The 17,051-nt window shown below is 24.7% G+C and overlaps 1 protein-coding gene across 1 annotated transcript in view; it reads right to left on the bottom strand.

Moving 5' to 3' along the window:
• LOC114121671 (tachykinin-like peptides receptor 99D) overlaps positions 1-17,051 on the bottom strand; it is a 186,990-nt gene that overhangs the window by 63,362 nt on the left and 106,577 nt on the right. The window contains exon 4 of the mRNA XM_050204506.1: positions 6,082-6,297. Coding sequence (XP_050060463.1) covers positions 6,082-6,297 — 216 coding nt within the window. The remainder of the gene's footprint in view (positions 1-6,081; positions 6,298-17,051) is intronic.

The following is a 17,051-nucleotide window of genomic DNA, read 5'->3' as shown; positions in this document are numbered from 1 at the left end:
CACATCGGAGTGAATAGGAAAACAAACAAGTGAATAATTATCCTGCATTTAGTTGTACGGTCATTCAATATTAAATAATAATTATATATAGTTTTATTTCTTCTTTTCTCTTCCATTATAATATTGCAATTTTTTTTATTGCACATATTTTTTATTTAATGATAAGTGATATGATATAATGATCTTCAGCAAACAACTAACAACATGCTTATTTGATAATAGAATCTGATATCGTCGAACTTTTAAGCAAGTTAAACTTTTTAAAAGTATCGTGAGACGCCTGAACTGATACTATACATATAGCTACTCTATAAATAGTTTTTACCCATTGTCAATTGAATTAAACTTTAATATAATCACATGTAACCGCAACTATTTTAATCTTGACATTTTTCTCTAAACCTTTAATATTGTGTCAGTTATGATTAGTATTAATACACGTTAAACTGTATAATATATTATATAATCTATTAACCTCAAATTGTTATTATTTCTTTTATTCATTAAGAATTTACCATTTACACCTTAAATAAGAATATAATAATTAATAACGGGTGAATAATAATAAAGTTAATGCACTCTATGAATAGCGTATGTACTATATAAAAGTAGGCTTGGGATTTTGATCAACGTACTTTTTTAACGCAGATATTTTTTCTGAATACAACTTTTTTTTTTGACCGATTTCAAGAACTTTCTTTGATGAGGAAAATATAGATGAAAAATATCATGCTACAATACAGTACGATTTTATTATTTTCGTTTTCATAATTTAAGAAGTAGGTATAGTTCTTTTAGTGTACAAAATGTGTTTTGTATGATACTGGTTATATTAATGCAATTTTTAATTTACATATTTTGAAAAAAATAACAAAATTTTATATTTTGGCCATAATTTATGTTTCTATTTTTTCAGAATTTTTTAAGTTTAAGATAATTTTTCACAAATTTTATGGTAACATAAATTATTTTACCAAATTTATTACTGTAATTAATTTGTATGTTTTAATAGTGATTATATTATATCTAGTGGTGGTCATATATATATATATATATAAAAGTACTCTTATCTTTTTATATCTAATAGTTATTAAATTTATATTTCAGATTTAGAAATCAGTCTTAATTGAGGCAGTTTCCAAGTCACTTGTACATAATATAGTATTAGATCGTTCTACATTCTTTTTTTTATTATTATGCTTCCATTTTTATAATAATTCTTCTCATTATTTTATATAAAAAAAAAACAATGTACCTAATCCACGAACGCGAAAATATAATTCACCTAATAGGCTATCTATCTACCTAATTTATTATATTTTAAATATTATATTATTTCTTTTTTAACACTATGAAGTAAATTTTAAGTGTATTTTTATAATGAATTCATAGAGATTTTTTAGTCAAAATACATTGTATGGTAATTTGTATCTTAAGGTTCATACTGTATTTATAGTAGTAACACACGAAAGATTAATTGTCATTATTATTAACTAAAAGGTAAGCTAAGTTTTCTACCTACTATTATATTTGTATGCTATTTTTATAATTGTTTCTTAACAGTTTGTACTATCTACTATATCTCATTAAGAAAGCATAGAAGATAATATAAAAGAGGATTTTAATAATAATAATCACCATACTAACTGCTTTGATTAGTAAAGCAAAAAATATTGAAGAATTAAGAATAATAAACTCAACATAAAATAAAATAAGTTATAAAAACCAATTGTTAAAAAATAATGTTTGATCGTTTACTGTTAGGTTTGAATGTATATTTTTTATAAATACAGGTTAATAGTCAAAGTTCATAAATATACGAAAAAAAAATGTAAAGTTTATCTACATTAATATTCGGAAACTGTAGCTATATTTTTAAAAATTTATAAACGTTTTACGACAGAAGCTAATAAAATAAATGAAAATATAGTTTGATATAAAATACACCAATAAAGATATATCGTCAGACAATAAAGAAGAATGAGTTTATTGACTGCGTAAAACTAAAATTTAATAAATTAAAAAAATGCAAAACAAATTTTCATTGAAAACAATCATAACTTTTGATGCTTCAATTTATTCTCAGGGACGTGTTTGAATTTTACAATTATATTTTAATTGTCAAATAATTACTAATAAATGTATGAAAAAAATAGCCAGCAAATCAAAACTTAACATCGGATTTGTTTAATGTTATAACATTATCATGGTATACGTTGGTTACATTATATTATTAGATCCTAATATAAAGTAATGCATTATTACAAAATACTTTATATTCATATGGAATACAAGTCTATATAAAATAAAAAAAAATATAACGTAATTTTGTGTACGTAAACACGTATGAAAGGAACAGAATAAAATTGCTGTATTTATATACTCGTATACGCACGTAGAATTACTACCTTCCTTTGATTTAATATTACATTTTTATAAGCTTAGTATTTCACTGTGCATTGTGTATATGATCGTTAGACGTGTTCACAGTAGTAGAAAAATAATTAGTTTATAAGTTAATTATTTAGTCACTATATTGGATAAAGTATTTTTTTTACAACTTTTGAACCATGTTTTATAAATAAAAAATGTTTCATCTAATAATGACTATAAAATATATTATAGAATTAACACAGACAAATTTTTAACTCGATAAAATTGGAAAGCAAAAGCGTTTGCGGTAGCTAACTGGTTGTATAATAATAAAAATAATAATACCACAAGCACACAATAACAATAAATAATTTAATAATACCTTATAATAACATAAAGCATTGTTAATATTTAAACATTGCTTTTGATCTTAACTATTTTTTCCCTTTAAATTCTGAGCAAAGCAATGAATGTATTCATTTCAAAAGGGTTTTTATGCTGTTTATCAGTAAGAATGGTTTAATTTTCAACTTTTAATAATTATGACTGCTTGGCCGCTTATCGATAAATAGTACAAAAACTTTTATCCTACAAAACAGTAGGCCAGTGGGCCAGGGCCAGTTCATCCCTGTCAGTGATGTTTTAGATATTAGAATATTGTTAATTTGTAGTTTTTTTAAATTTAAACCATTATATATACACTAATTTATATACTAATTAGTTATTACTTCTTTAACTAGTTATCACGGAAATGTTATTTAGATGTTTCACCAATGTGGACATTTATCAGTTTACTGAAATCTGGTCAATGAACTGTTTTTACACTTCTGGTTAACTATACAAGCAACTATCGACGCCATCAACATCAATAAAATATATCAAAAGACCTTTGTTTATTATAAAAGCAAGTTATTTTTCTCATAATTTATTAGTAATGTACATAAAAAAAATAAATAAATAAATACGTAGAGTCTAGTATACCTATTTTGGTTTTTTTTTTTTTAATATTATAAATTTGTCTAAAGCTAATTATCAAAATTTAAAGTTTATTGTGTTGGATAAATATCGCGAATTGGATAATTATTTAAAATTAGTGCTAATGTATTTATTAATAATTTATTAACATTATGCAATTTGGTGTTTTAAAACTGAAAATGTAATATATTGTTTATATATCTTAAATTATGCACAAATGCTATTTTTCTTTTGTGATTAACAAAAATATTAAATAATTAGATAGCTTAAAATCAAATTTATTTTAAAAATTCTAAAATTATAGGATACAGAAATATAAATTATTAATGTTAATAATCGTAGTAGAGTAACATTCTATATCCCTAAAGTGACAGTGTAGAGTGTTGTGTCTCATACTTAGTGTAATCGTCCGGAATTTTTTTTTTCAAGAGAACCGTTACTTTTTTCCGTTCGTATGATTTGATTTTGGAAAATTATCTGTAATATAGATCTGAGAAAATGTCTAAAAATCAATGCATTAAAATAAAATATTCCAATAACAACAAGACGTGGCTTTATCTAATACAGCTTAAAATTTCACTTATAGTTTTGCGATAAATATCCTGTGTGGCTGGTTTTTCATGAAATTACGTGAGGAGACCCGAGAATTAAATTAAAGTAATAGATTCTATTTATAATCTTAAGTATTAAGTTTTTAATCATTTACACCACATCTTAGAAAATCTGAAAAAGCGAATCAAAAAAGAAATCACGGTCATACATATCAAAATATAGTAAAAATCATTCAAACATTTCTGGGATCACCTTTAATAATGTATTATTTCTGATGGTTATCATATTAATGATATATTTTTAAAAACGCATGATTGTTAAAAAAGCGATTATCTACTGATTTTAATAAAATAAACTGTTTTTTTTTTTAAAGTTATTTTGTACGTTGCTTATAAATGTAAAATACTGGTTGTTGACTCCATCTCATATTGTATGTATAAAACTAAATAGTGTCTTAAAATAACATCTATTCTCGAATGATTAAGAATATAATGTTTGATAAATATCTAATAGTATATAACATTAACTTCGACTTTAAAGTTCTTCAACATACATTTTTCTTCAAAAAACTAAATAAAATACAAAACTTAGCAGTTATAATATATGATATATATCATAGGAGTACTTAAGTTAATTTTATAATGCAGAATTTATTTTTGAGAGAATATATTTATTCATAAGATAAATCCGTACTATTAATATTATATTATTATACTCGTATATCTTATAGTAAGCATCTATTACTGAGTAAAAGTGATCATTTAAATATAGATTTTGGTTTACTATCATACCAAAAATTTTTATTATAGTAGGTACTACTAGTTGTGTGAAATGACTTAAATGCGAAGAGGTAATTTCTTAAGTACTTGTTCGAAGTTATCTTCAAATCTCATCGAATACGATTTACGCTCGGGGCTGAATACAGCTTCGTATAAGGGAAATAAATCTCATCTTAACTCGTATAAAACATAAAGTAGTCTAGTAAAACAATCATTTCACTTATAATTTTTAATAATGTTACCAAGTGACTCCACTTCAAGCTCTAATAAAAAATATAAAAATCCATATATTATTAGTTTAACCAGAAAATACAATTTTCAAATTCCTCTAAGAACTAAGTTCATAATTCACGCACTACAAATATTAATAATCTTCAACCATCTAATATGTCTATTCCATATTTTATAATATAATACAATATTATGCTTGTTTGTACAACAATATTATTTATAATGTTCTATAAATTATTGATTTATATTGTTTTTAACTATTTATTTTTTTTCCACTAATTTTTCATTTTTATATAATTTATCTTGATAAAAATGAAATAAATTTAAATTTTAACCAAGGTTATTTTAAAATATCAGTATTTATATACAGCAGTTACTGTTAATACTTATACATTCAATTAAACTACACTTAACTATATTTATTTAAGTGGTATAATATGTTAATGCGTATACGACTATACAAAAAAAATATATATATTTTTAACACTTATTGCATTTAGGTACTAAATAAACATCTTTGTAAATACAAATATTTTTTTTGATCAATTACATATTTTTCTGCAGAATATGATATATTATTTTGTCTCATTAAGTTAATTTAAATAAATGAAAAAAAATTTTTTTTCGAACAAAAATATCTTGTGTATAAATTTGCTATCAGTGTCATTAAATCATTACAATCGTTAAAAAATAACTATAAAATTTTCATAGTACTATTTCTTAACATTATTTAAATTTCATTAATAAAATATTTGCAAAATAATAATATGCAATATGTAAAAAAAAAAAACACACAAATTTATATATTATACACGTTTTTAAGAACATTTTATGCAATTTTTAAATAATAACTGACATAAAAACCAGGAAAAGTTTCATGCATATTCTATTCAAGTTTAATGCAGGTTTTTTCGATATAATAATATTTCTATACAAGGAAAATTTTTCAAACCGTCTAGGAAAAACGTTTGTCATTGCTTTTAAACCCGGTGTCCAGTTCCGTATCCTAACGTATTTTCTCGCATTAGCCACATGTTTCCAAGGTTTTATTTATTTATTTTTTTTATTATTATTTAGTACACATTCTTGAAGTGTTTACTGGTTTTACTGGTCACAATACAAAATTCTAATATATTTCCTACATAAGGTATATTCACAATTTTACACTTACACGTATTCCTGAAAGCTATTTGTAGTGATACCGTCTGGCCACTCAGCGTAGCATATGACTCGCTGATCGCCGTTGGGAAACAGCTCCGTGTGCGTGGTAAAAAATATCAGGTTTGGTATGGACAATATTGTACCAACCACCCAAATGCTAGTGGCTATCATAAGTGTCGTCTTCCGGCCCAAACGTGGCCTTAGAGGGTGAATTATTGCTATGTACCTGCAACGTGAAAGTTGGATTAGAAGTGTTACAGGATTAATGCGAAACGTATTCCGCCATTTTAATTAGTCAGTCCTCGTGGGATATAATGCATACAAACGCGCATATATTATAGATATAATCTTGTCGATACATATAAATACATTTTAATGTTATTAAAATTTTTCCTTTTTTGCCAGAGCTTAATTGTACCTGAACCATAATATTCAAGATAAATGTACGTTTATACAAAAGGTGGTATCCTGGAATAAAGTCACATATACCACCGTGAGATCAAATGATTAAAAAGTTTAGAATACTAAACAAAAATACAGATGACAACATAATATAGTTCGATGCGTTTTAAAATGATCGGTATTATTAGATGCTAATGCAGTTATTATGTTTAGGTTAGGTTTTGATTGAAATTTCAAATTATTTTAAAACAATTATGAGTTCATTTAAAAATATATCGTACCTACTCGTATTACATTGAGTATAGTATTTTAAACAAAAACGACATTATTATTTATTATTAATATTAACTGTATTAAGGTAATTATAAACACACTAAATGTATGTAAATATTATGTAAATTATTCATGTATATGTATAGTTTAAGTATAATGGTTTTAAATTTAATCGCATGTAATTTTAAATAAATACAGAATAAATAAAAAAACTAAACAAAATAAATATAATATATTATAATGATTAATTTTTTAAAATAACTTTATTTCTATTACTATAATTTTATTTTATTGGTTAATTATGTTCTTGATTGTTGGTACATATAATTTAGCATCTTAATAACCATGAATAATTAAAAATAATCCAAGGTAACTGGATGTAATTGAGTGTCATCGTCACTAAGCTGTAAAAAAACAGCCCCATAGCCCCACATACTAGAATCTGTATGTAGTTCTGTTATTCTGGCTTCCTGGTTATATATTCGTAACACTGGGCCAAACATTTTTTTAACTGATTTACGGCGGTTTCGTGTTCCATACCCATCTGGAACACAGCTCCTTGCTTCAGTAGGTCGCTGAGTGGCTTGGCGATTAATGAGTATTCGTGCACAAATCGCCAGAAGTATCCAGTCAGCCCTAGAAAACTTTGTACTGACTTCAAGTTCTTAGGTAATGGGAAATGTTTCGCAGCAGTAATTTTCTCTTCTGAAGGGCAAACCGATATTGTGACAGATATCATATCCAAGTCTAACGGATCGGTAAAGGAACTGACATTTTGAAAATTGATGTTGGGGCTGCTCCTAGCCATAACATGCATAACCGTCTTTAACCTTGACATCTCTTCAACTAAGTTCGTGGCTACAACAAGATTGTCCATGTAAGCCAACAACTGCCCTGACCTAATAAGATTATGGAACACAAGGTTTATTTATCGCTGGAATACGGGTGGTGAGTTTCATAAACCAAACGGTGTACGTAAAAATTCATACTACCCTTTAGGTGTTACAAATGCAATGTACTTGATACTAAAACCCTCTATTGGTACACGAAAGAACCCACTACGTAAATCCAATGTGGTAAAAATCACTTTCCCACGTAGTCGGTCGACCTGATCATCAATAAGGGGTAGTGGATAGCGATCTGTTATTATACGTTCGTATAACCCTAACTTCAGTTGAAAGTAGTCAATAGAAACAGCTCCGTAAATAATAGTTTTGTTTTCGACCGCATCAGGTATACCGCCGATCACACATTCTATTAACGAGTCATCCAGTACCATACCTTGTTTCGCGAGTTTACGCATTCTATAGACAAATAGTAGAAGCGTCTTGTCGGCTTGTTAAACAATGGCGGAAAGCAGACGATGTATATCAGCGACGGTCAGCCGACTCTGGAGTTATATTATATACCTACTCGTAAATTTAAATTTTTTGACAAGCTATGAAATAAAAAAAACCTCAACCTGAGTTGTAACTATCTACCCGTTGGTAATATCTCACATTAAATTAGTTATATTTATTTGTAAAAAGGTACATAATAGTTTTTACGTGGTCCATTGAACAGTACTCACGTCTTTAGTACTACCTATACAATTACGTATGTATTGTAAATAAAAATATATATTTGATAGAATATTATAATCAACGAAATGATTTAAAAGCTTACGCTTAAAAACTATTCTAATACATTTTTAATATTTTATTGATAATATACACTCGTGAGGTCTGGAACAATATTTTTGAAAAATCATCAAACATACTTAAATACCATATGTAAAGAAAGCTTTTATATTTTTCTATTTGAATTTCATACCACGTGAACATAAAAATAATTCAAATGAAACACTATATAATTCTACACGGTGTATTGACGGCGTATAATATACCTCAGATGACGGTTACAATACTAAATAACTATAACTTTACCTATGTAACTTAAAATAATGGTATATTTTATCCTGAGCAAGATAATATAAAAGGTATTTCAAAATAGTGCAGCAATACATAAGAAATTAACTAGACCCTAATGCAACTCTTCCCAACTTAGTTATTTAAATAAATTTGTACATATTATATACATATACAATATGTGATATTTGCAGTGCAGATGTGTACACTGTACATATATTAAAAATAGTATGTATTGATTTAGTTAAACAATATTCTATATTTCCTTTTAAAAAAATTGAATTATATTATTAAAAAGTGTATTTTTTGTTACCTATACGTTGATTTAAAATCTAAAATTCAGTCGAATATATATGAATAAAACATTTACACTATTCAATTCCAAACCAAATATGCATATTACATATGTAAAAATACAATACTACATTATATATTATTTTACAAATTTTTGATGTGATATTATAGAGTGCAATATAAGTAAATTCATATATTATTATTTTAAGATAAATATAAATTGAACCCCTATTGGTTATATAGTGTTTATTTTGAAAAAATATTCAATCATTCATTATTGTTATGTACAAATTTTCTAATTTAATCGACAATATATATTCCTCTAAACATTATTCTGTTTTAAATACTGAGCAGTTTGATATAGAAGTACTAGAAATCCATATATTGTAATGCTGTGTAGAGTGTGTTCAAATGGAGATGTATACCAACACAATATAAAATGTGTACTACGAGCTTAAGCGTGCGTTATGCGTTTATTTACGTATTTATATTCACAAATCATAAATCATAAATATTATATACTAATATAATATTATATAAATATGTATAAAAACTAAAAAATAAGTAGCTTTTTGAAATAATTGTTTTTATTATTATGACGTACTTATATGGAGTATGATGAGAATAAAAACACACAACTATACAAGGGCCGTTGGCCGCGAGAACGCGAGATACAAATTATAAATTACATAAATGCGATAAGAACATAGTTAACAGTTTAATTAAAATTAACAGCTATTTAATTATAAACTGGAGTGTGTGTATATTTTAAAAGGATAAGTACCTACGTAAATATAGCCATCATAAAATGATTACCAACTAGTGAAGTTAATGCAATAACATTCAATGGGGGTTGAAATGAATTGCCTATAATCATAGGTAAATGCGTAAATGTGATGACTATTGTGGGGTAAAATGGATATCGTGATGATAGAATTGGTCATCGTCCGAAATAGAGTAACTGTAATTCCGTAAAAATAATAAATTAAAAGCATCCTAATACTATAATACCTACCGATCTGATAAAAAGCCGAAAAGATAGTGATAAACGCTAAAGTCTTAATTTAGATGCCGCTAGATGGATTTAAAGAGGCATTAGTAATAAAATAATATATCTACTATACAATTGGATTGACCACATAATTTGATAAAATAGAAAGGGAAAACTGTAAAAAGTAACCAAACTATATTATAATTATTATTATATGTTGAGTATACATTATAATTGAGTAACTATCGTATTTGATAAGTTAAATTTTAATTTAATGATAGAATAATCATTCTATGTATAAACTACTAACAGTATTTGTTTTTCTATTAGTAATACGATATGTTGAACTAAGTTTTGTAAAAAACAAATTATACTCGAGTATATATTACAAATTAATTTTATAATATTACCAATTTCAGTATTGAAATAGATGAATACGTTTGTGATATAAATATAGCTTTTTTATTATTTTAAAAATTTACAATCTGTATTAGATAACACAATAAGTAAAAAAGATGACTGTCATAACACATACGTAATAAAAAAAAAAACAACACATGAAGCACGTGATGAGGGAAATCATCTAGCTATGGTACCCTCTATAAATTAGCTTAAAACTAATTTAAATATTTTGAAAATAGTTTCAAGTTTCTGTGAATAATATTTTTAAATTGCAAAACCATAACTAGATTCATTATTTTTTTTTTTTGTTAAATATCCAATTTTGTTGAAATGTAAACTTGAATTAAATATATTTTATAAAATGTTGTTTATATTATTGTGTCTTGTATAATTGATACAAATTGTTTATTACTTGTAAAAATAAAAATAAAAAAAAATAATCAATAAAATTTAATTTTTTATTTAAATCTTTAAATTTTACGATGATGTGATTTTAATTTAATTTAATTGTTTGTGTCTGATACATGTACATGTGAAAATAAAAACAAGAACCATAGTAATTGTATAGGTATAACAGACTAAGGCTAAGATTTCTAGCGTTTATCAGAAATAAACAATACGTGGTTGAGACACACTTTGAAATTAGATAGCCAATTAATAAAAAAAAGTACTGGTGAAAAAATTAACAGAACAAGACCCCTAGAAAGACCAAAGACTTGGTGGATTGATGTAATTGCCAAAGATCTGATAGAAATAGAACATAATGTGCCCTACGAGTCGACATATGATAGTGAGAGATGGAGAGACCTGTTGAAGACAGCAATGGTAACTAACTTAATGAACCAGTAAGCTGAGTAGAAAAAAAAGAAGAAGAAAATAAGTTGTTGAACATTTCAAATATCTATTAATAGCACAAAAAGACCCAACATTTTATATTATGTTTATTAAATACTTAAATGAATATTTGGTGAAAATAGTCTCTAAAGTTAATCATTTTTGAATTAAAATTAAAAACAAATTCAATTATGTCAAAATATATTTTTTTCCAACAAAAATATGTATATTTATACCTATCGTACTTATATTTCAAATAATTACTGTAACGACCACGAACGGCTCCTGTCCGTTCGTTAAATTTCTAGACTTAAAATCTAATAGGTACTAGTCTCTGAATTTCGAGTCAAATATCGACATATATTTATTTCGATTTAACACGGCCATTTAATCAAAGTAATGTTGTAAATAAAATATAATTGTTAATAAAGTTGTATTTATAAAATATTGACCCAAATAATGTATTATACTTCAATATATATTTAATATTTTAATGTATATAATTTTACACGTAGGTAGGTACGTGTTTTAAATAATTGTCACATACTATAGTGCAATTTTATTTTCCTTACCTATTGTATCTACTTAAATAGGTACTCATTTATAATAGTCACAATACATTGGACATTGTAAATATACATATATGCTATGAAATTTTAAATACGAAAAACAAATCCAACTAAGAAAAGCATTTATTGAATAATACACAATCACAATATTAAGAGATACAATCACAGATTGATGGTTTTCTGTTCGTAGGTGAATAATAACATGATGAACAAATAAAGTAATAGTTTTTCAATGATATTACAATGTTCAATGTGCATTATCAAAAATTATAAATGCAAATTATACCTCACAATTGTACTATTTAACTACAACATATAATTATCCACTGGTCGGTAAAAAGAATCATTAAATATCATACAGTGTGGTGGATGCTGAGAAATCCTGAGATTTCCATTCAAACTGACTTACAGAAACTATCGAGGTTACTCATTGTTAAGTAAAATATAGCAATATTGATTTTGGTTATGGTATAAATCTATATTATCAAAATGTTGCTGCTGTTAACACAGGGCTTAACGGTTTAAATTATAGCATGTTTGACTCTGTGGGTATAATGTAACAACAATCTCAAAGCATCGCGGTCAGAAAATGTATAATAATAATAATAATAATAGTATAATATGTATGAATAATAAATATTAACAATTTCTATATGTAATATATATTATGTTTACTATACTTATAGTATGTGTATTGTCTATGTTAAACATTTAAATGTAAATATCACGAACACATAATAGTAACTAGAAGCAGTATAATAATATACGGTTTGTAAACTGTGTAATTGAGTCACCAATCGGTATCGTATATAAAGTTAGTTTTGTAACGAATGGCGATATGTTATCTCTTCAAACATAATAGTTATCATCTCAAACAATGTTAACAGATTTACAAATAATCATGAAATCTCAAATTTTCAAGAAAACAATATTAGACTATACACGTACATATTATAGATTTTGTGTGGAGTGATGAATATATTGATTTTGCACTGACGCGTGTTTTTTTTTTTTGTTAATGTTTTTATGGTAAATAATCAATAAAAAGCTTCAATTTTCAATTATGAGAGTAGTTTTGAATAGAAAATTAGATCTAATTTGTATGTTAAACAAGTAGAAAAAAAAATATCGAAAAACGGGAATTTTACAGAAAACCCTAGATTTTGGTATAATCAATTTTGTTTTTGTTGATGCAACTTAAGAACAAATTATCATAAATACTTTAAACTTACACTTTAGAAATACTTGAAAATTTAACACAAGGGTTTTTCATAAATGATCCTAATCGTAATTAAAAAATTATTGAAAATTTATCATTACTATGGTATTTTTTTATAATTATTTAAAGTTATAATTTCGAAAACATGTTTAAAATCTTGAATGATACAATTATTATAACTATTTTGTATTTAGAAATGAATAAAAATTAAATACAAAGTTCATTATAAAATCTGCAACCAACGTTAAAAAAAAAAAATATACCTGAAAGTTAAATTAATTTTTATGAATGTTTGATGTTCAAATTTTTACAGTGTTGCATATTTACACGTTAATATATCTATTTCTCTTCAAACGATTTTTGTTATTTTGTTATAAATCAAAAACAAATAAACTCGAATACTTAAAAATTTCACAAAAGTTTTAGATAATTATCATTTTCTATACATGGTTTAATTTTCAAAATATTTTAAGATATAAATAACAGTGAAAAAGTTCAGATCGCTTTAGTTATCTTATAATATTGTCTGTTAAAAATTATTCACTTTGTCAAAATTCTTAAATATTTCTTATACAAGTTGTTGCAAAAATTACAAAAAATTTTAAACTATTTTTTAGTTAAAAATTCATAAAAACTTTTTGTTTAATACCAAAGTATTGAAAATTTAATAAAAGATTTATTACAAATATTTCACACTAAAACCATGAAATTTAAAAAAATATATAAAGACAATTATTATTAATACACATTTTAATTTGAAATTTTGATAAAATTACTCATTTATACGATAAATAACGATGTCAATAGTTTTTTTTTTAAATTTAGAAACATCATTGTGAGGAACTTTAAATTTGTATGTACTTATATTAATACACCTATACATTTTATTTTACTATACGCAGTTACATTTTTTTATTTATTTTAAGATATTATCTATGAACTACTACTATGAATTATGAACCTATTTTTACTATTTTACAATACATAATTTATAGTTATTATAATATTAAACTTTTGAGTTACACAGTTTGTAGAATGATGTGGTACATATATATACTATTATAATAATAAAATACTAATTAATAATAAATAATAAATATTTTATAGTATAAATAATGAATGATGTAATATATGCAATACTTCCGGAAAAATCAAGTCAATTTATCATATTTATAACTTTATAAGTAGTTATTAGTTTTAATAGTTATTTAAAATCATAAACATAAACATAATTTTATCGTAATATCAAGTTTATATAATATAGGTAATAGGTATACGTATACCTAAAGTATAAAGTCAATAATATAACATATTATAATATATCGATTAGAGTTAATAGATAAAATGTTTTATGCAAAAATAAATTATCTTTAATAAAGTAGGTAAGTGTTGTTAATAAGTGACTTTTTCGTCAATATTTTTATAGCCACACTTACTCATAGTAAACAAGTAAATTTCGCGTTTTCCATATTGATTTTTTATTTGAATCAAATAGAAAAAATAATATAGTTGACGCTCAAAAAATGTATTTAATTATCCATCTATTTATTTTCAACAATGTATGTCAATGATTAAACAATAACAACAATAAAAATATGATTACCATAATTTCAGATTAGACTAGTGTGTTTAAAATATGGTAAGAGTACATTTATGTAAACCATAAAATACCCACATTTTCCATGAAGTATATATGACATGATAATTATATCGATGATTTTAATATTGGTAGGATACTAGGATGAATGAAATTAGATATAGTTATCTTGTGAAATTTAATAAAATATTTACTCCTCGCCTAGTTGAACTACAATAAAACACAATGTCGGTTTTTACATTATATTTTGAATTCTTTAAGAATATTATTGCAATTTTCAAATCTCAGTGCGTTGTGAATTTCGTTACCATTGTTTATTACTACTAAGCATAGATTAAAGTATAAGATATGTACATTGTACATATTACACAATTGCAAATGCATTATTATAATATTTACTAATTTATTTGGTTCTCTTGTAAATATGAATGATTTCATAGAAATGTCTATTATAAAATATTGCACTCAAAGTAAAAATTAAAATTTATCAAAATTTTCTGTTTCAAGTGTTTATTTTAATCTAAAAACTGTTAGGTACCTAAGTTAGAGGTTCACTTAATTTTCACTGAAATTAATTGAAAATGAAACCAATAACCTATAATGAGAATTGGTATCATTAGAATTGTATTTATCACTATGAATTGACGATTTTGGTAATATTATAATGCACCAAAAGTTAACAAACATGTAAAGATAACCCTCTTTCAGAATAACAAAATCAACTATTTTTAAATGTTAAGAAATAAAAAACGCAAGCTAATAAAATTAATCGAATATTAATTATTTCTAAAAAAAAAACTTGACGAGTTAAGACTAATAAAAATAAAATGTCTACCAAAAATAATATGATTGCAAAAAACAATGTCAGTAACTTAACACCGGTCATTACTCATAGTCATAACTAAATTATATATCTATATACTACATGGGATACGAAAAAGGTTAGATGCGGCTGACAAACTATTCGAAGCACAGAAATAAATGTTCAAACTGATAACGCCAGAAATTTAATAAAAAAATAACCTATAATCTAAAAGCTACTGACCTAATAGTCAAAATTTTCTTCTAACATTGTTACTATACACTTTCATAAGTTTCCAAAGGATTGATGATTCAGCAGTATTGTTCTAAGAAGTAAAAAAATAAAGATCGATCTTATTTCACATCTGTGGTAGTGCGGTTATTCATCATAAAAAAATACTATGACTAACATGTCCGACAGACATGAATGTCTTGAGCCAACATACTGCAAATTTCTTATCGATTATCGTAACATCATAATCATATTTATGGAAAATTATTTTTTTTTTATAATATTTTTGTGCATTTTTATTTATTTAAGTGTGCTTAAAAATACACACGTACTGTAATTATTAATTTAATAACAAATACAGTTTAATATACCTATATTATTACAATACATATTACATGATATGCGGGGATATAATCATTAAGGAATAAGGACATTAAATAATGTAATTATAAAATTATAAATATTTGGTATGAATTATGCTTCATTTAAGGGAAAGTGTACTTATTGGATTTTTTATTATCAAATTTTGTATGAAATTGATATTTTTATTTATGTAGATGCCTATCGTATGTATGTATAATAAATAATAATATACTATTTACATAATATAACCTATAGCAGGTGTTTAGGACTGTCTATATAGGTACTTGTCGATAATCAGAAATGGTTAAAATCTTAAGTTAATTTGTAATCGGTGCAGTAATATAACTAATAATTTATTGTTGTGTTAAGGTAACATTGTATTAATACATATTAACATACTGTATTAATAATGTACCTCACACCTGACACCATGTTGTATTTTAAATATAATATACTAATTATTTGTTTTATTATATATTTTATAATAATTTTATTTTATTTTATTTTTTCTTGTATCATTATTATTATTATTATATTTTTATTCTATTATTTTGTAATACATTCAAATTGTGCTATTATTGTATTAAAAAAAAAACATACATACTACATGTTAATAACATTGTATTAATATTTTTATATTATTATCTCGTTTACTTGTTATTATATTCATTGTCCGTTACTCCGTCTGTACGTTAATCACATTCGCGTCTCGCCAGTTCGCGTAGTCTTGTAAAATGTCAATTATGTTTATTGTACAAATTGTTATGTTATGTCAAATAAACTTATACAAAATAAATATCAAACAATAATTTGTTTATTATATTTAAAATACAACAATAATTAATAAATAAAATTGATAATGATTTATGGTTATGGATTTATATAAGTATATAACAAAATTCATCTATACAAATGTGCCTATTTCAAATAAGATTCGATTATAAATTCATAATGCCTATGACGACGAGAAACATCTTTGATGCCAATGGACGGCAATGATCCCATAAATGATCTCCACAACACAGTCGACAATCCGAGAGACTCGTCGTTAGCCGGTGGTAGTTGGAGGAGAAGGAGATCCTCGGGTAGGCGGATG

The sequence above is a fragment of the Aphis gossypii genome, chromosome 1, assembly GCF_020184175.1.
Source record: "Aphis gossypii isolate Hap1 chromosome 1, ASM2018417v2, whole genome shotgun sequence".
Taxonomy (NCBI): Eukaryota; Metazoa; Arthropoda; class Insecta; order Hemiptera; family Aphididae; genus Aphis; species Aphis gossypii.
Note: the sequence above shows the minus strand (reverse complement) of the source record. Positions and strands in the feature narration are given on the sequence as shown.